This window comes from Tauraco erythrolophus, chromosome 8 (genome assembly GCF_009769465.1).
Source record: "Tauraco erythrolophus isolate bTauEry1 chromosome 8, bTauEry1.pri, whole genome shotgun sequence".
Lineage (NCBI taxonomy): Eukaryota > Metazoa > Chordata > Aves > Musophagiformes > Musophagidae > Tauraco > Tauraco erythrolophus.
The window spans coordinates 21,379,702-21,405,060 of NC_141472.1; the positions used below are offsets into that span (position 1 = coordinate 21,379,702).

General features: G+C 38.1%; 1 protein-coding gene across 2 annotated transcripts in view; it reads left to right on the forward strand.

Annotated features, from left to right (window-relative positions):
• The first annotated feature begins 764 nt into the window (after positions 1-764).
• LOC104380898 (neurabin-2) overlaps positions 765-25,359 on the forward strand; it is a 43,523-nt gene continuing 18,928 nt past the window's right edge. For both annotated transcript variants that reach the window (XM_086615587.1, XM_086615588.1), the window contains exons 1-12: positions 765-2,381; positions 14,268-14,400; positions 14,884-15,004; positions 15,535-15,639; positions 15,821-15,941; positions 16,439-16,582; positions 18,903-18,956; positions 20,775-21,004; positions 22,641-22,737; positions 22,818-23,007; positions 23,827-23,978; positions 24,740-25,073. In XM_086615587.1, the coding sequence (XP_086471713.1) occupies positions 765-2,381; positions 14,268-14,400; positions 14,884-15,004; positions 15,535-15,639; positions 15,821-15,941; positions 16,439-16,582; positions 18,903-18,956; positions 20,775-21,004; positions 22,641-22,737; positions 22,818-23,007; positions 23,827-23,978; positions 24,740-25,073 (3,298 nt within the window). The remainder of the gene's footprint in view (positions 2,382-14,267; positions 14,401-14,883; positions 15,005-15,534; positions 15,640-15,820; positions 15,942-16,438; positions 16,583-18,902; positions 18,957-20,774; positions 21,005-22,640; positions 22,738-22,817; positions 23,008-23,826; positions 23,979-24,739; positions 25,074-25,359) is intronic.

The window sequence follows — 25,359 nt, forward strand, 5'->3', positions numbered from 1 at the left end:
AGGCTGGCTCGGAAAGTTCGGGGTGAGGTGCCGGGCGGCTCCGCTGCGCGCCCCGCAGGCCCCGCAGCGCCGCCACGGGGAAGCCCCAACTCGGGGCTGAAACTTGCGGCTTCCGGACAGCGCGGGGGCCCCGCCGAGCCGCGGGGTGTGCGGCGGGGTCTGGCCCGGGCCCAGCGCCTCCCGGGCGGCAGGAAGCGCCGGGCGCTGCCCCCTCCCCCGCCGCCCGGCCCGGCTCGGCGCGGCCCAGCCCGGGACGGCCGTTGGCGGGAGGGGCGGGCAGCCCGCCGCGGCGCGGGGGGGCCGGCCGCCGCCGCCGCATCCCCCACCGGAGCCGCCGGGTCGGTGGCCGGACGGGCGGCTGGGAGCAGCTGGGTCCGCGCGTCCCGGCGGACACAATGGGCTTTATCCCGCGGGGAGGGCTCGGGCGGCGTTTGCCACCCCGGGTTTCAGATTCGTGTCACACGCCGGCGAGGCCCCGAGTTAATGAAAACTCTGTGTGTCTCTGCAGATGACTCTCCGGATACCGGGATCCGCACGGGGAGTAGCACCCGATGTGGCCTTTTACGCGCTGTGATTTCTTTCTCTCCACGTCTACTCCCCTGCGCTCCGTTTCAATGCGAGCTGGGAGGCGGGCTGAGTGAAAGGCTGCTTTTCGGATCTTCTGTAGGATCCGCTCTGCCTGGCGTTGGGAGAGTGGAAGCTTTGTGCCTGGGAGTCGTCCTTCCCGTTCTTCTTCAGGAGTTGAGGGAGCTTTCTCTCTCACAATGATGAAAACCGAAGGCAAAGGGGAAAGGACTTTAAGAAGTGCTTCTCCGCACCGAAACGCCTATAAATCTGATTTCCATGCTATTAAATGCTCTTTTGATGGCGTAAACAGTCCTGAAAACGCTTCCAACAAAACAAGCTTGCATCAGAAGCTGAGCACCTCTTCCAATGGAGGAGGAAATGACCCACACAGCCGAGGTAGAGCTGCCACTTACGGCAACAGAGTACACAAGATCAAAAACATGTTTCTGCAAATGGGAGGCTCTCCTTCCACACTCTCTTGTGAAAGCAGTCCACCTGCTGAGACCAAATTAATTAGCCGGGCCACGGCAGCAGAGTATGCACCTTCTCCAGGTAGCCCATCTTTCCTCATTGTCCAAAAAAATAATCTCCTGAATACAAGTACCAGCCCCTGCGGCAGTCCTGTGGATTCGTTGTCTGTGCCTTCTGCTGCTGACAAGGTCATCCGTAGCAACGATGAGGCAGACTTGGACAAAGTTGCCCTGGCAGAAAAATTTTCGGAGACCAGGAAGCTGTTTGAGAGAAATATAAAACAACGGAGCTCAGTGGACAGGTATTCCCCCAGCAAATGTGAAAGAAGTGAGGATAAGAGGAGACGCAGTTCAGCTTCTGAATGCACCAATGTGATGGACCACTTTGGTTTTAATACAGAGGCGAGTCTTCCAGTTGCACTGGAGAAAGTTGAAAATAAAGGTAACGAGGAGTCGAAGCAGCAACATCCCAATAGTGGTGGTTCCAAATCTTCCTTCCTGAATGCAGGGCCCATTTCCAGGAGGCTGGAAAGCTTTCTGGGTGACAGTGATACCGAAGAATCCAAAGAAATTTCAAAAAATGATAGTCCTCTGAACCAGGACCCTTTGAGAGGCCACTACAGTTTGGATTCATCTGCTATTGCTGAAGGATGTCCAGAGAAGGCTGCGTCTGCCAAAGTGCCTGTGATCCTCAGAGATGAGATGAGTGAGGCCTTTGGAAAAGACGGAAGAGAGCAACGGGTACTTGAGGGAAGCCTGTGGGATATGGGCAGTATGCCTGGGCAGGAGACTCAGCAGAGATCAGACAGTGTTCTCTCCCGAGTTTCCCCCGTGGAAGGGACTTGCGCAGAGCTGGTTGCACAAGATGAAACCTCAGGGCATGAAAAGGAAGGTTTGGAAAAGGATCACATTGTTCAAGGGGATCAGCCACTCAGATGTCAAGTACAGGAAGGAAAGAGAAGCAACAACTCCTTGAAAGTGGTAGAAGAGTTTACGGAAGGCAGCGAGACCAATCAGGAAGAAGAAAGAATTGGGATGTCTGTGAGAGATGGTCCAGTTACACAAGTTCAGGATGTTCTAGAGCAGGAAGGGAATACTGAAAAAGAGGAGCAAGTGGTGGAAAAGCAGAGCGAGAACTTAAGTGCTTTTGGAATAGAGAATGCAGCTTTTGATGATGACAGGGATACCGAGCCAGAAAACCAAGGGCCTGATGGAAAAGATATTTTGGAGGCAGAGGAGGAGGAGTATATGTATGACAGTGAATATGAGGAGTTTCCTGGACTTTCTGAAGAGGAAGATCCTGAGCCGGACAGAAAAGTCAAGTTCTCGACAGCTCCTATCAAGGTAAGTACATTTGAATTTTCTTTCTTTTTTTTTTTTTTTTTACTGTTTTGCAGTCAAAAATACCCAGGAAATAAATTTTTTGTGAGGGTGTTTTTTTCAAAGCTCTAAAAATGCTTTAAAAGGCATTTATTCAAAAGTGAAAAAGAGAAGTTACAACTCTCTTGTTCAGAAAATACATAAATTAGTCACAAGTGGTTTCTGAATCACAGCAGCTTCATAAAATAGAATAGTGAAATGTGCGATTTTACTTACTGGATGTTTTCAGGAACAGTAAACTTTTAGGAATAGATACAAACGTGACCTTTAATACTTGTCTTCATTTGTTCAAAATTGGGGCATTGCATTAGGAAGGATTTTTTCAGCTTTACCTTTTGTACAAAAGTTTTAAAAAAAACTAAACAAAAAAACAATAGCAAATCTTCAGATTCAACTTCAGACTTGTTTTCAGAATGAACTGTGGGAAAATATCAAATATCTGATTCCTGTTATTTAAGATTTTAGAATTCTCTCTAACAATAACCATATATACGTTCTTTGGGTTTTTTTGTACTGGCATGGTGAACAAGCTGTAGGAGTGTTAACATGAGCGTTTCGGAGTTATGAAGTTGCAGAAGTAGAGTTACAGGGCAGAATGGATAATGAGGAGTAGTGTAAGTTACAACACTAACAAATTTAAAAGATTTTGGTATCTAATCTTCCCTCACTAAAAATACCCACAAAATAAGTTATTCCGCAACTCAAACTGTGTTTACCTATAGTCTTGTTGCAGACTTCAGTTACTCTAGTCCTGCTGAAAGTTTGAGAGCAGAATTGGGAGATGCAGACAAGGATGGAATGGGAAACTGTCCAGGCTTTCTTAAGCATACTTCTCCTCTTCTACTATTACATGAATGAAAAATATCATCTGTAATAAACAATTTTACACTTTGTTTGTATAGAGTCAGGACTCAATTTTATGACCAGAGGGATGTAAGAATTCTGTTGATTTATGTACTTCCTGCAGTGGAGAGCTGTTATTTCCCAGTTTGCTAGGCACACACCAGTGCTGTACCCCAGAAAATATTTTGGGTGTGGCAAAATATGAGTTTTGTTGCATGTGGGTTTTTTATAGTCTCTCCATAGACAGGCTGACTTTATATGGCTTTCTTGTAGTTGATGCTGCTGTAGTGGTGACCTGGAGCGCTGAAGGGGAGAGTGCTGCTATTAGAAACCGCATAATGAATTCGGTGAGGGCCGTGAGAGAGCCGGAGGGGCATCGGTCCATTTCCCCTCGCATTTGTGCACCGAGTGTCTGAAGAGAGTGCCATGTGGAGTCTACTGTAAATGTCTGTTGGTTGAGTGACTGCTGGTTTCCTGCTGTAGGCAGGGTTTTACTGATCATTGCTGAAATCCTACTGAAGCAGTGGCTGCAATAGTTTTTTCCTGCCTTCTCTGTTATGTCTATGCCAGACTTAGTTGAAAGCATTAGTAGAAGTCTCCCTGCCAACTGTAATGGAAGCTCTTGTGTAGACAAAACTCGGTTTTGGTAAGCAGCACTGTTCAATTACAGCTGATTGTCTGAAAGGCACAGGAACCGACCTGTACCAGATTATCAACTACACAACCGAGAGATGAATGGTTAACAGCAACTGTTAGCAGTTTCCATTAAAAATAACATAGTTCTTGCCATAATGACCTACTTGGATTGGTGGAATAAGCTGTACTTAATAGTCGTATGGTGGGTGAACTTTCTTTTTAAGGCCCTAAAATTGAAGCTTGTGATAATTGCCTTCCTTTATCCCTTTTCAGTGAAATTTGACTATGCCTTTTCTATAATGGGTATAGGGATCTCTTTCTGTATGTCATTTTCAATAGCTTTTTCTCCTCTGTTCCTCCTGCCTAAGCAATTATTTCTTTCCCCTTGTCTGACTTTTTGTTTGTATTTTCTGTGATACTCAGTGGGAATGAGTCCTGGTGTATAGTTTTTGGCTTTTGTGCTCTATAAAATAAAGAATTCCAACTTTTTTTTGCACTCGAAATCTTTTTAGTAATGTACCTTTAATATCTCATTAACTTTTCAGAAAATCCCAGTGCGTCTTAAAATGGAAGAGAAAAAAAAATCCTGAGTGGTAGCAAAAGGTTATTACTGGTCCCTGCTGCAGCTTAGAGCAGTGCCATACTGAGAAATGTATCCTAGTACCTTCTTCTTTTCAGCTTTATTTAGAGTATTAAGTTTGACTGAAATGGGAGTGCCATTCCAGACATCCATAGCCACTAGAGGAGAAGGGCTGTGTTTCTACTCCTCTTCGACGCTCCTGAGAGAGGCCAGGCTGGCCTTGACGTTCTTGCTGTTTTCCTTCTGCACCTCTGTAGTGATTATGAAGAAACAATCTCTGCCTTTTGCAGTTGCTGTTTAGCAGGTGTCTGATAGAGTTGGAGAATTCAAAACATTCAGGATGTTTTGCACATTCTCAGATCATCAATGTTGTGCAGGGATGGAGCTCTGACTATTGTACTTGACATACCCAATAGGGAAGTTGTGTATGTGTGTAAGTAATGGATCTAACCTACACACAGGCACCCTAAAAAAACAGTATTTATGCTGCAGCAGCAAAGAGAACTTGATTAATATCTTTGTTTTGGAGCTTTCTAGTCAGTTGTAAAATTGACAAGGCTTTTGAGTATAAGAAGGAGACTGTGGAGCTCTCAGGGGATGTATAAGGTAGCTGACACTGTTAGCACTGTGTCTGACCCGTGCTGGAGATCCATAATTGTTAACATCTGTAGCAGGGCTTAAAGAACAGAATTTGATCTGATAATTTCAGGAAAGATGGAACATAATTACGCAAATACTTCATTATTTTGTGTTACCCTGTGCCTGTGAAAATAAGCATAGCTGAGACTTTTGTTTCAATTCTCTAGAAGCTGGTGATAAATTGTGTGTGGGAAGATTTACTACTTGCCGTGGGTGAGCTGACTCTTTAAGTCCTGCTGCTGTTTGATCTCTGCAGACCATAAGGAACATTATGTCTTGGATGCTTGTTTTTCTTACGGTAGTGAACTGTAGAGTATCACTCTCTTATTAGCAGAACTTCACAGACTGGGTTTGTGTTATGGTACATATGCTATTTTTAGTCTCTTGTTGCCACATAGGAAGCCAGTAAGGAATGTAAAGCACACTCAGCTGTCCAAGGTATTTGAAATGGAACTGAATTTGTCTTTGTCTTGAAGTTTTCTGAATAAACTCTCTAAACAATCAGCACTACAGACAGTGCAAATAGTGTCAGGTAACTGTGCTGTCATCCCTTTATATTTAACTTTGCTTTTGTAGTGTGGAGATTAAACTCACTCTCAATTATGTGATTGCCTTGAAAGGCTTTAATTAACATAAATGAAATGACTGAGTGCTGTTTGACATTTGTAATTTTGAAACTTTCCATTGGGAAAACAAATGCCTGTTTCCAAGTTGACTTCTTGAGATGTTTTTACCTCTGACTGTGTCAAACTTTGTCCTTGAAACCTTTAATAGCGCTGTGACTAACTTCTGCAATGATTTATGATCCTTGGAAATTCTGTAGCTCAGGTAAACTGAAAAGATAGTACAGCTGCTATTTGCTTCCGTAAGTCTATTTAACTAGCAGTGTTACCCAGTTTATGTGGCATGGGAGTGTCTGTTCCCAGCTTTTTGTGAATAATACTTTCTTTTATGATTGTTAAGTCAAGAATACAGTTAAGAAAAACAAAACAAAACAAAAAAAAACCCAAACAACAAACCCAAACCTTCACAAAGGCTTTACTTTTGTATTTGTCACAGTTGAGCAGTTGTTTAAATTTATTTCTTAAGCAAGAAAACTGAAAGCAGTTTCATAGCTTGTGTGTTGTCTTAACCAGCCAAGTATCAGCTGCTTCTGAGAGAATACGGAAATCCTTCATAATATTGCCATTTATCTTGCACATCAGAACAGAGCTGGTTTGTGTGTAGCTGAGACACAAACAGTAATCTTGTTCAGGCTGACGTACTCTTCAAACATTTTAGTACAGAACTGTTTACTGTGGGAGTTAACGAAGCAGTAAATGAAACAGCATATCTGTGAATGCTTACTCCTTCTAGGGATGCAGTTTTTCTAGGCCAATGTATAGTCTACTGAACGTTTTTTTTAAACAAAATGTTGCAGAGTAGTGCTTCAGCTTCATACATCCTCTGATTTTTGACCTGTGACTTCTACACTTACTATGTCATACACAGAAAGGGGTACAAAATGTACTAACTGGGAGAAGATACCCAGATTCCAGAGTTTCTTCAGTAATTAGGGAACTGACTGCATAAATGGTCAATTGTTTGTCAGCCGTTGGTCAAGCACTTCAGTAAAATCCTTCTGTGGCATCAAGAAACAAGTATGTGACACGATGTAGCCTGATCTAGGAAAACTGAGATTTGATTTGAGAGTAGATGTAAACAGAACTGACTTGTATGTGGGAAGTCATCTGCTTTTTTTTCTTGACATGAATAATGTAAGTGTATTTCCATCATGCTTTTTGGGGGATCTTTTGCAATGACAGTTTGTTTGTTGTAACTGATAGATTTCAATTGTTTTGAACCTCTGTTTATCACTTGCGTCAACATTACAACATTTGTAACTTAATATCATAACGACTTTTCTTCATATTTTTATCTCGAACTTGAACTCTCCACGGGACTTTTCGGTGACTTTTCACAAAAAGTAACCCTGTTGTATCCTGCCTGCATCTCAAGAGTATGGCATTTCCTACTGGCTAACTTAACAGTATGAGGTGTTAAAAACATGGATATTAACTGGAGAAAGAAGGTACATATTTTCAAACACATGTGAAAATTTTGTTATTTTGGTGGGTCTTTTTGAGGAAAGATAATCTTTAAACTCTTATGAAAATTGAAATTTCAGTAAAAGTTAAACATTTATTAAGCCTAAATGCATTTAATTCTGCATATAGATTTAGCTGGTTTTAGGAAGTTCTGTATCCAGTATTTCTGATGCCTTTCTGGTCCTTGTTATGTTTTCATTCCATGACCTTTGTTCAGCTCTCCAGAAAGAAGCACTTTCAACTAAAGCTTTCTTTGGCTTTTTTTTTTTTTTTAAAATCACACATCTTCTGTTTTGATTTTTAGGAAATACTTGATATGTAAGTTTTACCGTGGTAGATTGATTTGGCATTTCAAGAGTTTTTGGGTGAGAGTCCAGTGCCAGAGTGCGAGGCTGTATAGCAGAAATCTAAATCAGAACAGAAGCAGCAAAGAATTTCTTTTTATATCCTGGCTCACTGCTAGAGCAGCTCGACTCTTTACATTAATATCTCAATGTACTTCTAACTGAATTATTCCTTGAATGCAGTTATATGACATACTAGCTGCCCTGTTTGATGTACTTGATGATGCTATAAAACTGTAGACAAATAAGAGAACACTGAGCTTATGGATGTCATGTGATATGATAGTGAGGATGACAGGTTATCTGTCACCTGTCTCTCCTCACTCCTTTTTCAGTCCCTCCAACTTCTAACTTCCTAGCGGTTTCACCTGGATTTGACAGAGAAGAGAGGTATTTTTTAAAATACTGTTTGGTTTGGGAAAGATTAACACCTGTATCAGAGTTGCGTATTCATGGCCTCACTGATGGCAGGGCTGCAACTTCAGTTTTTTTATTCTTTTTGAGTTTGAGTTAGTGTGATCACTATGCATGTCCAGCCTGTGCTGTGTTTTGCTCTGAGAATAGCTGTGGGGAACAGGAGGGAGGAAAAGGGGTGAATAGGAGGCACTTGAGAGTGTCGTGGGAGATGTAGTCAGAAGAAACGCTGAGGAGGTGGTGAAGGTTGGCAAAGATAAGCAGATTTACAGGAGACAAATTCATTAGCTCAACAGTTAAGCTGCTGAAAGTTTTGGCATCTTTTTGATGATGATTGCTGTTATTAGCACATGAGAATACTTAACGTAGACTGGTAAAGAATGAACAGACAGTAGCTGAAACTCGTTTGTAGTTGATATTTTGAGAGATGGAAAAAATTAATTGTCCCTTTTCATATAATTCTAACGTAAAAGAGAAGGTGAACGCCCAGAAGGACATCAGTAAAAAGAAGTGCACTTCTATTATCTGAGTACGTACTTTGTAATCTTGAGATCATGGAGAAGTATTAGTCCAGAAGGCAACGTGCAAATTCTTTGGATTTATTTCTCAATCATTTTCTTCCATCACCCTCTGCTGTGTCTTGGTAGAGTGAGACGATCCTCCTTTCAGATGTGGGGTGACAGTATTACTGCAGATTAGTTAATTGAGTTGATACGTTATGGCAGTTTGTTTTTTTTTATTTCTTCTTCTTATGGCCTTTAGAAAACAGCCAGGTGGACTATTGTCTTGTTCAGGGTTATTCTTTTGAAGTTCCTCTTACCAATTTGCTTGCTATTTAGATTTGATCAGGTCAAGATTTTTGTTTTGGTGAATACTAAATTACTTACCTAATTTTTCTGAATTGCCGGGCTTAAACCGGGGTTACCAAGACACCTGTGAAGCTTATGGATGTTCATAATTGAATCACTTTCTTTATATACAAAGTCTTTCAGGAGCCAAGAATTTGGGGGGGATGCCCCTCCTTTATGTGGTATTGTGAGTAGGTTTTTGCCTCTTCTAGTCATACCCTGTTTATTTGGAGTCTTTCAGTCTCTCTGTCAGTCAGAGAGCAGGGCCACCCCAACTGAGATGGTGGTGGAGTACAACCAGGTCACAGCAAGCTCTGCTTCCATGGAGGGAGAACGTGGATGGTCTCTCAACTTGAATGCTTGAAATGAAATAAAATCAGTGCACTGAATCTGAATGGATGCTTTTCTCTGTCTGCAGTATTTGTTTCACTGGAATTTAAAAATGAAATACCTGAAAGAGTGTTTCTCCTTCTGGAGTAGGTGTCATAACCTTACTGAAACAGATACCATGTTGTTTGTCTTGTTCTTTAGCTAGATCCAGTGCCTTTGCTACTGTGGTGAAATACAGAACCGGAGAATAGATTTTATTGTTTTTATTGAGAATTAAGTAGAGAACAGTGGAGTGGTAAAAAACAGATTTATTTATAATGAAATTATTTATATGAAATTATCTGTACTGTAGATCTGAAGCAAGGTTGTACTTACGCTTTTATGTAAACTGACTTAGTTGGGGTTTTTAATTAAGTCATGCAGGATCAAGTGCGTCAGTGTGCACAACCTGTCTGTCCACCTGTTTGGTAACAGAAAATGCTACATTGAGTGTAATGGCTTATATTATTAACCTGTTCAACAGTTACCAACCATTCTAATTACTTTTGAGGAAGACTAAAAGTGTAAGTGTTTTTTTTTAAAAAAAAAAAGTAAGCAAGGTATTTCTGTTTGCTGATTAAAGGATTTGATAGCATGAATTGACTGAACTCAGGTATAGTCACTTTTCACGTAAAATATAACAAATACTGGTAATAAAACACCAACCATGTCACTTTCAGAAGCAGAGGGAAGAGTGGGTAGCAGTACAGAGGTGTCCACTTTAACTGGAGAGGGAGGTTGTAAGAGTAAACTGTGAAGTGTACTTTATACTCCAGTCCTCCTTCAGCGCTACTGTTTCAAATGATTATTCATGTTTTTCTGGGCTCTTCACGTTTTGCTGGGCATCGCAGAGGTGCTCGGCTCGAGAAGCTGAAGCTGTTCCCTGTCGGATAATTTTCCCTGAGCTGTAACTTGTGTTTTGAATGTTTGACTTTATTGAGCGTCAGCAAACTCGTGTGTTCAAAGTAAGAACCGTGTTTCAGAAGAAACGTGAACCAAGTGGTGTAGCCATTGGCAGAGGTGGTGTCCAGGCAGGGGTGTCAGTGACGCTTGGGTGTCTCTCTCGGCTGTTGTCACTTTAACTGCCTGTGCAAGTGGTGTGAGGCTTTCCAGCAAACACTGCGGTGTCACGTGAGAATTTTAAATTGATGTCGATATTGCTTCCGTTCCCATTAGTTGGGAGCCCTTCTGGGCAGTGACTGATTTCTTAATCTTACTGTTTAATGACTTTTGTAATGTTTTGCTTTCAATCAGGCACAAACGAATCTATCTGCTAGAAATGAAAATGGGAGTGGAGGTCTTTGGACTGTGTTTTATGACTTTATAGCAGTTTCACGCAAACACGTGGTAAATTAGTGTTTACCCTCTAACAAAACTGACATTCTGCTAAAACTAATGTAGTTCTTAAGTAGAGCCTTTTATGTGCTGCTGAGGGTTTGAATTAAGAGAGGTCATTATTGTTTTTCTGTGATGATGCTGTTTTCTGTGATAGCATTAAGATGATACAATGAAGATTTTTAGTTCTGTATGGTAACAGGAACTGAACAGTAGGATCTTTTAGATAGTAGGCTTTGGTTTTGGGCTTTTTTGAGTGCTGATCTTAATGATGTGAATATTAGCATCTTCATAGAAGGAAGCAAACTGAGGTTTGCATTCAAAAAATGATTAATTTTCCTTATATGAAGGATGCAATTTGTTCTGTCTCCAAATAGATACATTTGCTGTCCAAGGACAAAGTATATGTTTGAAAATTTCTGGTGATGTATCTTAACAATTTAATTAAAGTAATCCTTAAAAATTCAGTCCTCTGTCAGAACTTTTTTGGATTCAAGTTATTTTTATTCATTCTGAAGAAAAGAGGTCTTGATTGTAAAAAGAAACTCTTTTTTTCAGATAGACAGTTTTTCATCATTTACTAGCTTGACAGGATCCAGAAGTTACGAAAGTTAGGTTAACCTTCTGGATATATAACAAGCTATAGTAAAACTTGCAAAATTCACATGATTTCTACAGTAAAATTCATCTGATCTCTCCTATGTTGAGACTATAACTTGTGTTTTCTAAAGTGTATCTTTTAAAAATATCACTTGCATGCTAATAATTTTACGATCTCTGGCCAGCAGTGGCTTCTAAATACTAAGATTAGAATTTCTTTTGTCCCTAATGCGTTTGATTCAGTGCCTAAACCCTGCCAGAACACAGTGCAGGGATGAACTGTGTTTAGCTTTCTCATCAATCTTCTAAACTGTGTAACTTGTAACTTATTTATTATCCACGTTTTAACTGTGTTTAATGTTACTTTTGCTGCTTGGCAAGAACAACTTGCTGAGCAGTTCTGTATTTTCTATATTAGTATGCACAGTTTTACTGTTTCCATCTCATAAAAGATGAATACCGTGTTATGATTCCGCATGTACACAATAAAAATTTCTGTCTTTTGCCCTTGACTCTTTGGCCATAGTTTTCTTAGTGTGCTCTGCTTTACTTTTTGTTTTTGCAGTGTTTGGCTTCTGATTATATACCAGTTTTGCTTTTCCTCTATTCTTTGTAAATTCGTGTTTTTCCTCAAAATTTTTTTTTTTTGAAGTCCGGGCAGGGAGGGAGCATTTCTTACTATTTTGAAATGGGTCTAACTTGTCTTAATTGTGAGATTATGGTTTTTAGAATATTACCTAAACATTTGGACACTCTTGCCATCTGTCACTTTAAGAGAAAAGTATGAATTCTCTCTCTTAGTAGATTAGTCAGAATTGATTTCAGATAGGTTTTCCTTAGAAAGCTAGTGTGCATAAATATTAGTAATCTTTATTTGCATAGATATGTTTATGCTACTATTTTATGAATAACAATTGCAAACATCACTGGAATCTAAGCCACGACTAATTTTAAATTCCTGTGGTCAGTTTTGTGTCAGAATGGGCAAATTCTGGGGGACTCTTGAGCGTGATGCCTTTATTTCAAGTTGGAAAAATATGTAATAATTGTTTTAAATTCCGTAGACATTTTAGTGCTGGCAGCCTGAGACTTTCAGCGTATGTAATGCTGTTCAGATGGTGCAACTTTGCTTCCCCCAGATTTCCAGCATTTCATAAATGGTTGTGTAAGGAACTGGTCATCCATCCTTTTGCTAATATAATTCTTCAGTAGGTAGTGACTACTTGCATCATCTTCTTCGTGACTTAGACCACTGAGTTATAAAGAATGAAGAAAACACAGTTGTCAGTGTCTCCAAAATGAACTACTTTTCCACATTTTGCTCATTCAGCCATTTGATAGTTAGTGAACTTTAACATTTTAGTCATATTATTAGTACTAGATCACATTTATAACTAAGCAAACTTGAGTTTTTTTCATGCCCCAGTATTTGATGTGTTCTCAAGAACTCAAATATTCTCATTAACAAGTTACCATTTATCTACTTCCTTTTTATTATTAGTTTAAAATTCATCTTATTATTGACTGATTATATTTTTGAGAGAGATTGATTTTTCTGTAAGGATGAAAAGGAACCAAACTAGACTGGTCTTGTTACAAAGGGAGAATAGTGATTCATTAAATTCTTCTGCTTCGTATCCTATTTACTGATTTGGAGAGTGAGGAGGGGGATTAATTTAAATAATTTGGCTGCCTTTTTTCTCATAGTGGTAGAGTAAGGATACTGGAGACCATTTGGATGGTTTTCTTTGTCTGTTTTGCAGATTTGTCTGTAAAGCTGATGAAAGACAGCTACTGTAAGTGCAACCCGTGTTGTCTTTCTGTGTCCAGCTGTTGCCCACTGGTGTCTGTATGATAGTCCAAAGGAGTTTATTAGTTTATTTACTTTTATGCAAGATTTAAGAACAACAACTTTTCAGGAAGGTTCTTTTATTGAGGGAAACGTAAGACCTCTGAGCCTTCACTTTCAGCCAAGTAGATCTAATCTTGCTTGCTTACTGGACTGCTATATGGCCATGCCCTGTTTCTGGAGTAGCTGTTTTGCAGGATTTGGCTAACAGTTTGTGAAACTGTCCTCCAGCTGTAGTCTGGAGGTGAAGCAGTGAGTTTGCTGTGGGAAATACTAGGTTGTATTAGTTGCTTTTTGGTAATGTTATTTCAATAACCATTTTCCTGTGTCTGAGGCTACTGCCATGCAGAGCTAACACCATATACTAGCAGATACAAAATCGCTGGGAAAATGTTAATTACAGTTAATTCTGTCTTATTTACATGATTGCAGTTACCTGTCTAGGTCGCCTTAGTGGGAAAATGCAAGATTTGCAAAAACTTAGTAGGCCAGTGTAAATTAACTGCGTGTCAGCACGGCACGTTCTTGATTAGGGAGCAGACTGCTGCAGCTGAGATACAGAAGTGTTTTTTGTCTTACAGTGATGTTGTGTTCATCACTCATGCCTGCAAAAATTTAAGCAGATAAATGTTGTTTTTCAGATAAATGAGGGGTGGTGTATTATTTTTTATATTTTCTAACTTAAGAATTTAAAATACAATTAATAAACATTTGCTGATAAGTGAAATCAACCCTGTTACATGTAGCTCATTTTTCCTTTCCAGATTTTTGTCTTAATTCGTGTTGTTTGTTTGCAGTTTATTTTTAACAATTCAGAAATTCAGCTGGAGTGATTACTAAAAATAGTAATGTATGTAAGAAGGCATTTCCTTTTCCTGGGAAACTGCATGATTCCCTTGCAAAATCAGAAAACTACATCTGTTTGAAGTACTGCAATTGGCAGATGGTGTTGGGGGAGGGAAGAAGAGAGGAAGAAGGATTTGGGGGAATGTAGTCCTAAAAAAAAAAACTCAGCTGTATTGCAGAGGAGATGACTGATTTCCTTGACCAATTTCTTTTAACTATTTGATGCATTTACAACACAAAAAGTGTTTATGGAACTGTTTTGAAACTTTTAAAATGTTACTTCTGTGCAAGTTGGAAACTCTTACAGTAAGCAGCAGTGTTTTTTAAATTGATGGTTGTTAAGAAAATGGGATCTCTAAAAATACTACTATAATTTCTCTACTGATTTTCTTTCATTTATATCATGTTTGGAAGGGAGTAGTGGCAAAGCACTAAAAATGTTTTCTGTTACTTTTCTTAGGTTTTCAGTACTTACTCAAATGAAGACTATGATAGACGTAATGAAGAAGTTGACCCAGTGGCAGCCTCAGCTGAGTATGAACTTGAGAAAAGGGTGGAAAAAATGGAAGTGTTTCCAGTGGAAATTGAAAAAGGTGCAAATCAAACCTTGCAAGAGATACTATGTGCACAGAAGATAGAACAATTTTAAACTATATTTTCCCTGAATTTAGGTCTTGAATTTTTGAATATGTATTCAGGCTTTCATTTGTGGCTAGTTATGTTGAATTTAGTGAATGTTAACTGGACAGGCCTTTACTAAGTGCAAATTGTCATACTTAAATATTAAGTCAGGAAGGTTACGTTACTGAGTAACAGATCTGCACCAAAATGTATACAATTCATAAATTTTGCTATCTCTTCCAGATACCATGAAGCTTTAAATCTAACAGAACAAAAAAGCTTTAGTAGTATCTAGATAGAAAATATCTTGTCTTCTCTTTTCTTTTTTTTTTTTAAAGTGAATTTTCATATAGTTTGTGTGAAAGGACTTGCAACACTTGTAACAGCTCACTGCTGCTAAGTGTTACATCTTGTGTTATGTGGCTAATGTTAGATTTTTTTTTTAATCACTTTAGGTGACAGTGGTCTGGGCATCAGTATTATTGGAATGGGAGTTGGTGCTGATCAGGGACTGGAAAAACTAGGTATTTTTGTAAAAACAATAACAGATGGTGGAGCTGCTCAGAGAGATGGACGGTGAGTTTTTCACTTAATTGATAATGCTTTTTACAAATTTCTAGCTGAGCCAAATCATTTTCATTAGATATGCTAAATACTGTGAATAAAAGTATAAAAGCTGAGTGCAGCTGAATAAATATTGCATTCCTGCTTTATGTTAATTTTTTAAAAAACAAAGTTTGTATTTAATATAGGACATTTTTGTAAAATAAGCATAGATCTGCTTACAGCATATATGAGAAGTTTAAAATGTACCCATGTGTAAAAGTATCACAAAATCATGTTGACACCTCAGGACACTAATCACTGTGTAAATAAATATATATATATGTGTGAAAAATATTAAGGCAAATACCACGTAAATTTTAATTGGTGATCTACATAGTAACTGAAGATCAGGAGATTGTTTTTTAACAATTAACTTCTTGAGACTCAGAATTTCTCATTATAAATACTAGTGAGTTTTAAGTCATAATTGTCATGTCAAAAATCTGTCGAGCCAAAATATTTTTGTTGAACTGATAGCTAAGCATTTCTTTATTTTGCAGAATTCAAGTAAACGATCAGATTGTTGAGGTCGATGGCATAAGTCTAGTGGGAGTTACTCAGTTCTTTGCAGCCACTGTATTAAAAAACACCAAAGGCACAGTGAGGTATGTATGTTTTCTATGAAATAATACTTTCTTTTTGTCATTTTTCATTAATGGAGAATATAGAACCATAATCTGAAATTTTTGCAAAGATGTTGTTGAAGGCAACAGAGTGGCAAACTGATTTATTAAACATATCTTAAGCTTTTTGCTGCAAGGTAATTTGTTTTTCTTCTGAAAACAGGTTTCTGATTGGGAGAGAGAAGCCAGGGACTCAAAGTGAAGTAGCCCGTCTCATTAGTGAGACCTTAGAGCAAGAGAGATGTCTATATGAGCAGCACTATGTTCATGATGATACAGAGCAGGTAAAACATCCTACGTACTTACATATTTTTAAAAGTACATGATTACCACTACATGCAATAACTTCTGCAAATGGAATGAATGTTTTTTTCATTCAGTCAAAGCAAAAAAAGGATAAAACATGCAACTCGTTAAAAATAAAGTACAAAATTTGATACATTACTATTATCAAGGCACATGATTATCACCGCTCACTATGCTTCCAATTTATCAATAATCTAAAGATATTTTTAAGTATCAGCTGTGTGTGATTGTTTTGTGCATGGCTTACTTAGCTCTCTTTTGTGGAACTTTGATGAAGGTATTTGCAAGTCATCTTTAAAATTTATCATGGGTATAAGAAACTAAAAAGGAATAGTAACTAATTGAGAAAAGTTTTGCAACTGTTTGGATTCCTTCATTGTGTGCTTTTGTTATTGCATAATGCTTAATTGCATAATTATTACCATAATGCAAGGCGTGTGTGTTACAGAATGTCATGATTTTCCCATTTTGTCAGGATGATGACTATGATGATGATGACGATACATATGAGTCACATTTACATGGAAAATCTGTAGAAGTTTTTGATCTTCCTGAAAACGAAGATATCGGTTTACCACTGGATATGGATTCAGCACAGTCTCTTCTTAAATTTAAAGAGGTGTGGTAGCAGTTTCTCAAATATTCTTTGAGATGCACTGGGGAGCATCTGAACCTTGGAAGATTTACATATATAATCTCCTTCATGTCCTCTTTGTGGTTTTGGGTTTGTTTTTCCAACATGGCCAATAAATCTCTGGTAAATGTCCCTCGAAATGTAAGTCTTCTGTAATTTTCTGATCTCAACTTCTCTATACATGTTTATATTAAATGGACCTTTGATTTAAGTTAAGTTTAAAAAAAACCCCTTGGAAACAGGCATTAGAACCCAACACCACCTCCCTCCTTGTTGTGATGTCTGACCATCGCATTAAACAGATATGATGCTTCTCTTAGTTCTTCTTTTGCCCGTTGGGCTTTGCACTTATTTGCTGCACAGTGGAATGGCTTTAGCTGTGGAGGGGAGCATAGGGGGACAAGTGTGCCCATTCTGAATGGTCTCGGGCATTGTCGTTGTATGTTCTTCAGGAAGACAAGAAATACACATCTAATCTCTTGCTCTATTCCCTGAGATCTTCTGGGAAATCTCTGTGTACATGAGAGCACCTGATTCTGTAGATAAGGATGCTTTTGGCTTGGAGGGCTTTTTCAAGTGATCACTTCTGCGATGTTTTATGGTGTATTTTTTGGAAGTAATGAATTTGTAAACCCAATAGGGCATTCCAGACTGTGAATCCCAACTTAACATACTTGGAAAACTGGGTTCCCTTTTCCCTAGGTTTTTATAAAGGAGCATATTAGCTTTATTCAGGTCTGTAGAATTTAGTCGGGGATATAAGTGGTGAAGTCTTTGGCATTCAGGGGTCTAGACTTCTGTGGTAGATTTAAGTCTCTGCCATTTTCACTCTGGAGGAGAAAAATATACTACAAATAAATTATTTTGTCAGGTGCCATTTGTGCATACATTAGCTTATTTTTGTAAAGGATCAATATTTTGCAGACCTCCTTAAGTTTGCTCTCTTGATGTCACTGAGGAAGCTGAAATTTCGGGCCATTGGTCACTAGAGAACATTTACGGTTTTTCTAGGTTAGGAGGAAGAGCAGCAAGCCTACAGCTTGTTTTTGTAAGTCATATATTTACTTGGGATACAATTAAATTCTCAGCTAGAACTGTTACTGTGGTGTTATTTAAATAAAGGATAGTCATGGATTCATTTGTTCTAATGTGTATTTCGTGCACTATGCCTTGCCAAAAAAAAAAAATCCCCCCCTAGAGTTACAGATGAAAAGGAGATACAAGAAATAACTAATAGTTGTCAAAAAAAATGCTTTGCACTTCCATGTGTGCTGTTTTCTTAAGACCGTGTTAACAATAATCTTTGCTTAGGTTTAGCCTTTATCCATTTCATAGAATCATAGAATGGTTTGGGTTGGAAGGGACCTCAAAGATCATCTAGTTCCAGCCCCCCTGCCATGGGCAGAGAAATCTACACCAGGTTGCCCAAAGCCTCATCCAGCCTGGCCTTGAACACTTCCAGGGATGGGGCATCTACAACTTCTCTGGGCAACCTGTTCCATTGCCTCACCACCCTTTGAGTGAAAAAATTCTTCCTTATATCTAATCTAAATCTCCCCTCTTTCAGTTTAAAGCCATTGTCCCTTGTCCTATCACTACACACCCTTGGAAAAAGTCCCTCTCCAGCTTTCCTGTAGGCCCCCTTTACTGGAAGGCTGCAATAAGATCACCCTGGAGCCTTCTCTTCTCCAGGCTGAACAGCCCCAACTCTCTCAGCCTGTCTTCATAGCAGAGGTGCTCCAGTGCTCGGATCATCTTCGTGGCCCTCCTCTGGACCCAATTAAAGAGGGGACATGGGACAGAGCAAGGGATGTTTCTAATGATCCTATGAAGATTGGTGGTGTAAAGTACAAGGGTTAATTTTAAAAACAAAGGCACCACTTTTGTTTGTTAAGTGCTGATAAGTAAAGATATTTAGTACTGTTGAATTTTTAATTGATTCTGTGTACCAGTTGTCCTCATAAGTGCATTGCTGCCTTTTCATTCTCTTGGCACACTGAAATATTATTTTTAACCTCTTCACTTTCCTTAATGTGTGGACGACAATGTGGGATTTTTAACTATAGGTGGTCATGTATTGATTTTTGTAGCAAATAGAATACTATGGAACTTTTTGGGGTTTAATTTGATTTCAACTTTTATTAAAAAAAGTTTATGATCACTTCTGTAAGTGACAAATAATTAAATTGACTTTATGCTACTATAAATATGGTTTGAGGAAGAAGGGAATCATGGGGAAATACTTAAAGCTAGCATTTCAAGTGTCGTTTTTTTTGTGCTTATGCAATTTGTTTGTTTGTTTCAGCTACAATTAAAACATGCAGTAACAATAGCTGAAGTGAATCAACTGAAGGAGAAAGTAAGTTTTCAAAGAATTTTACCATTTGGTGGGTTTGTTGGGGTTGTTTGTGGGTTTTTTTTTTGGTTGGTTTTTTTTTTTTTGTACTTACGAATTTCACCAAGAATAGACTGAATGCAGAAGGCAGCAATCTGTTTTAAGCCTCAGGCTCTATGCACTGTGTGTTATGCTAGACAGGCATTTCTAAGCTGAGGAGCTGTGCTGAAATTAAAAACAAAAATCCTCCAAAAAAAGCCCACAAAACAAAGAAACAAAAAGCTCAACCCCAAAACCTCCCTATGCTATTATGAAATGAATGCTTCAGTATTACTGCTTAGAGTAGAACTGAATATAGCGGAGTGCTGTATGAAACAAACTCCCAAACAAATATGAGAACATTTTCAGTGGATAGAACTTGTTTTATTTGAGTATAGATTTGGCACTTACAGACGGCAATGGTTTGTGGCTGACTTGCTGTTACCAGGAAGTTATTTCTGTTACCTTGCTTCCCCTCTTCCCTCCTCAAATTTCTGACCGGCTCTGGGGAGAGAGTTTTTGAGAGGTTTTTCCAGCTTTGCTTTTTTTTTTTTTGTGAGGATTGGTTCAACACTTCTGCTTTCTCTGAGAAAGGGTTTCTTGTTCTTTTTGCCGCTTTTTCCACTGATGGAGATCTGTGCATGGCCTTTTTCTGGAAATATTTGTTGTAGGTGAGCAGCTTCTTTTATTCCGTTGCCCTTCTATGTTGCCTTGCTGAGAAGCGTGTACTCTAAGACAAGTTGCAGCACATTGCTGGGGGTGGGTAGCAAGTGGGGAGGAGATAGTGCTTCAGATTGCAATCATTTTGAGTAACAGTCGCTATTGGGGTTTTTCTTGCACTCTGCGAATGTTCAGAGCTGCAAGTGTAGAGACGCAAGGCAGCCAAAACTTCTTTGTGTTCTTTCAATAGTTCTGATTTTGTTTTCTGACCGTGCTCCTCCTTCTTGCAGTATTCTTGAAGTTTGGCCCAACTGGATTTCTAAAAAGCTGTTAAAAATGTTGGTGTTAGTACAACTTACTGCCCCATTTTTAATTCAAGACATTCTTGGTCCTTTCAACATCTCTGTTCTATCAGCAGATAGTCTTTACTGGCTTCAAAAGCAGTGATTTCTTCAGTGTAAATGGTGTCCCCAAAGAAGGAGGCATGGACAAACTAAGCAGTATCCTGCCTATTCATTCCTCCAAGGCCTGGAGAACTTCAGACATTAATATTTCCTTTTATAATGTGGCTGCTGTCAAGCTGAAGGGACTCCATCCCTTTCTTTCGTTGAGGGCATGTTTGGTGTTTTTATACATTAGCCCCAGGAAAGCAAATCATGGGTGTATCATAATTTATTAGGAAGATTATAAAGTACCAGAGAACATCAATTGGTCTCATTAGCTTTAATCAAAAAGCTGTTAGTAACAAAGTAGTAGGATAGAGAGCTTGTCTTATACAGATTCTATATCTCCAGTTGCCTCTGAAGGTAGTCAAAGTAGGCCTCTCCAGAGGTATGAAGGGATGATGAGACCTTGAACAAGCCAATATAAGCTAACAATAAAGATCTTATTCATTTTATCTCTTTAAACGGAGGAAATACTAATGAGGAAGTAGTAAAAGACTCTTGGGTTTGAGTTCTAAACTTACTTGGATTAGCAAGTTGGAAGAGTCAATGCAGTTTCTTCAAAAGTTTAGTGTCTTATTTTAATATTACTGATAGGTATTTAATTGCTATTAGCTATTCTCTACTTAAACATGTATAAACAATGTTTTTTTATTTCACCTTTTAGTTTAGATTAATTCCTTAAGTATTATCTTTTCAGTTAAAAATTGTCGAAGCAGAAAAAAATGAATGGAAACTGAGTCGAGCCCAACTTCAGCAAAACTTAGATGAAAGCAAAGAGAAAATTAAAAAGTTAGAGACCTACTGGTTAGAGGCACAGAGTTTATGCAAAACAGTAAATGAGCATCTTAAAGAAACTCAAGAACAATGCGATGCCCTTGAAAAGAAATACAACAAGGCCAAGAAATTGCTTAAAGATTACCAACAAAAGTAAGTACTCCAAAATCCCAGGTCTCTACTTCTTGCTTGTATGTTTTGTACATTACGGGGAAAACTGACAACAATATCTGGGGTTAGGATTTGCTTAACACTTTTAATTTGTCAGAGTTTAGGGAAGCAGTGGGCTCTACATGCTGAATTCTTCCATACCTTTAGTCAGCAGCTTCTACAAAGGTTCTTCAAAAATTTTGCTGCTGCTTTTGATTCTAAGCTTAGGAAAAGTGATTTAATATTTCAGTAACAAATTTTTAAAACAACTTAGTTGAGAAACTGTAATGCGTCTATACTTCTGGAAGGACTGCGTGAAATTTGACATGAGGTATTTGGCAATGCCTTTGGCTGTTTGTGAAAAATCCTCTAGCTTTGACCAACTTAGATGTTGCATATAGGGTAGGCATCAAAGGATGTGTGATAAGAGCTAGATAAGTGTGATTCAGTCTGAGTTAGGAGTTGTATCTTGCAGGGAGAGTAAAAGGAATTCTGAGAAGAATTACAAGTTTGGGATATATGTGTAGCCCAGCAAAATGGCAGCATGAAAACAGCATCTGCAATCTGTTAACAGATTTGGGTTTTTCAGTGGAGATAACGATACTTAATAGCTACACCTGTGTACGACCCGAACACTGTTGTGCAGTTGTGTCTATTTGCTCTACCTGCTTTCCTCTTAGCTAAACAAGAGCTAATTGTAAAATACTTTCAGAAGTGCCTTGATAATACAGAACACAACTGTTGCTTTTGATAGTTACCGTAAACACGTAATTCTTTTGTCCCAAATTTGTCTGTTTGCCACCTATTTTTAACGGCAGTTTGCATGATCTTTTGCTCTGTAGTCACTTTTCACAGTGTGTTTTTGTGCTGTTTGGTGACCTTTGAAAAGGGCTCCTTTCCCCTTTTCTCCCAAGTTTATCCACATGTAAGTTGAAAAGTATGTTAAGATGGCTGCTAACATGCTAGTTTCCATTTCCTCACTGTTCAGCAAATTCCCATTACTCCTTTGACTGTCCCTGAAACTTTTGCATTTTGTGTAGATGTTCTACACTTATATTCTGTTTTTTGTATGTTACTCCATCTGACTTGCAGGAAAAAGCAGCTTTTATTTTTGTTTCCTTCTTGTATTCCTTGTTTCTTTTTGTAAAACCCAGCCATTGCAATTTCTGTAGGATGAACCAAGCAGAAACTTGAAATGAAATTTTATTTTCCTACAAAGAAGTTTACCATAGCTTTTGAAAGGAAAATACTGTGCGTGCATGTATCTTTGTGGAAGAGAGTAAGATATAATAATTGGAGTCATGCATATATTTCATGCTTTAAATGCATATGCAACTTGCTTGTCACTTCTAAAGGTAGAGAGATGGTTGTAACTTTCTACAAAGTATTGCAACATAGCCTTTTTCAGCCCAGAGTATATTAGTGTCCTATGTATTTTCTTTTGAAGACAGTAGAAGCTCATAAGTCATTTTGTGACATTACAAGATTAACATATCATTCATACCTTACACGCTTTTTTTTTCAACTTTTAATAACAGTGCTTTTTAGTAAGTTCAACTGTGCATGTTTCTATTTTATGTATTTTTCTATGTTTCTATATATTACTGTTTCATATATATGTATATATTTCTTTCACCAGAGAAATAGAATTTGTGAAAAAAGAAGAGGATCATTCAAGGCTACTTGAAGAGAGAGACCAGAGATATGCAGAACAGCTGAAAATATATCAGGAAAAAGTAAAGCAGTATTATGTTTTGAAATAAGCTTCGATGTTCTTGGAGAGTTGTATCTCACTTCTGAATTTTAATTCTTGCAGATTTCAGAGCTTGAAAGTAAATTAAAAGTATATGAAAGAATGCCGTATTTGTCTGGAGGTGGCAGTCTATTGGAAGATGGCTGTGAAAGTGCAGGCCAGTATAATGAACAGTCAAAGATAGGAGAAGAAAATGAAGAAGAAACAGAATCAATAGAAGAAAGACTGAATTCTTCAGATATGTTAATTTCTGGTAAGTAAGTTGTAAAATCTCTGATGTGCATTTAACAAAAAATTAGGAGCAGTTATACATGTAGCGTTTTTTTGTTATTAAAAGAAGTGTTTGCTGTTTCCTACTGACTGGGTAAATGTTTGACCTAAGCCAGTGTGAGTACTTTTGGTTAGGTCCCTCAATGTTTTCAGTATTGTTGTAATGTATTTCTTGAATGCTGTGAGAAAGAGAAGATAGATGGAGAGATACCCATCTTCACTGTTCTTCAGATTCTCTATTAGTGAAACTGATAATGTTAGTGGGAGCAAAACACTGAGATACATCTGTTAAAATCCTGTTGATTTTTAATTTATGATTTACACCAAAACTTGCTGTGATTGATTTTTTTTTTTTTATTTGTCTTGTAATTTTATGCCCAGAATGTTACAAAATGTCGGATAATGGTTCAAATGAGAAGCACGTTTTGAAAATATTTGGTAGATGCTTATGTACTTTATAAAGAATTTCTATCTTAAGGAACAAGGATAGGAAAGTACATTTTGGGCACAAATTCTTATCTATTTGAGAATAAAGTTTTGAAGCCATAATACAATTACATCCTGATGGATTTTATTGTTTCTTAATTTAAGAAGTTGGGTAGAAGTTTATTTCAAAGTAATTAGAAATTGCTATCACAATATGTTAAAATATTGTAATATATAAAACGGTATTTTTATATAGTATTGTTAACAGGTAGAATAATTCTGATTTAACTTCTGAATGTTTTTCTGGACAGTGAGTTGGAGAACTCGCCTACTAGTTTGTTGGTTTTTTTTTAAAAGAAGTATGTATTTGTTGCAGATTTTGATGCTTTTGTTGGGGATACTCCCAGATTAGACACCAGTGCCCACAAAGCAAAAGCTCAGCTTGCTTTGAAAGTAAAACGCCAGCCACCATCTCGATCAAAGCTGAAAGAATCTCTTGGGGCTGGACAGCAGGCTGCAAACCTACAGGTATGGATATTGGTAGATAATTATGCATTCGGGAGCCTGCATGTATGTTCAGTTTGATCTGTATTTTTAAGTGTTGTCCATGCTTCATTCAGACTGTGCCAAAGCATCATGTTTTTATGCTGTTTGAAGTGAAAAACCCTGTTCAGGTTCATACCATATACATGATCTCTGACATGTTCTTTGTGGCACTGTTATCTTGCAGTTAACAAGGAAGTAGACAAGCTTGTTTTATTCTGCTTCTACTTACTGAAAGTTTCTGATACCATGACAGTGGTATGTTGTGAAATAGACTTAACTATCTCACAATTCCTTCATCTGAAACAAGTTAGTTACCAAATTTCTTCAAAAACTAAACACTTGTGAAATGCTTCATTATTCTGTAAATAATCATTTAGGTTCACAAAAAGCATACCGGCAAAATGTTCTAGCACGTTTCTGGAAAATAGTTGAAGGAGGAGATTAAACTACTTCAGTTAGACTGAAAAGTGGTTGCATTGAATTGGAATAGCCAAGATGTACCAGAACGTTTCTGACTTGGCTAGAGAAAGATGATTTGAGATATGCAGGAGGATTCTGTATAGGGGTAGATAAAGGAAAAGCCTATAAAATCAGCTTTACGTGATTTAGGTGGTATCTACAAGTGCTTAAGTTAAAATTTTCTGAACTGAGGAAGTTTGTGTGTAGCATAGCATATCCTTACATCCTGGTAAAAGATGAGATAGTAAATGCTTATCATAAAATAACTTTTGAATTTGTTGAAGGATGAGGATGCAGAAGATACTGTTCTTAACAGAGAACCTTCCACTGTGTACCTAACCAAGACCTTAGAAGCAAGTGAAAAATTAACTCTCTCACATCTGGATGACATACATCAAAAGAGCGAAAAGCCTGAACAAACAGAAAGCACAGAAAGTCCTCCAGAGTCAAGTCCTTCAGCTTCCACACAGTCTTCTCCAGTACACAAACCAAACAGTGAAAACAGCACAACCACCACTCGTTCACCTCCGCCTGAAGAGATGGCTCCAAATTCTCCTCAAGGGTATCCCAAGAACGTTAAGCAAAGAGAAGCAAAAGGGAAAGGCAAAGAGGCCAAGGGTAAGACTTAAAGGTGTATTATTATTTTAATCCTTTGGTTTTAAAGCATTACAGATGTTAGAAATAAAAGAATATTGAACAATAAACTACTTTGAAGAAAAATGAATTGACTACAAAACTAATTACCTGTCCTGAAACCACTTGTTAACTCTTCAGGAAATTTTGAAGTTAGCAAAAAAGTATGCAAGTTCATTGTATTCTATTTTTACTAAAATATTTTGATACAACAATAGTATGTTCTGAAATAGGCTTATCTGTCTTTTAATTCCTTTATCTACAGTAAGTT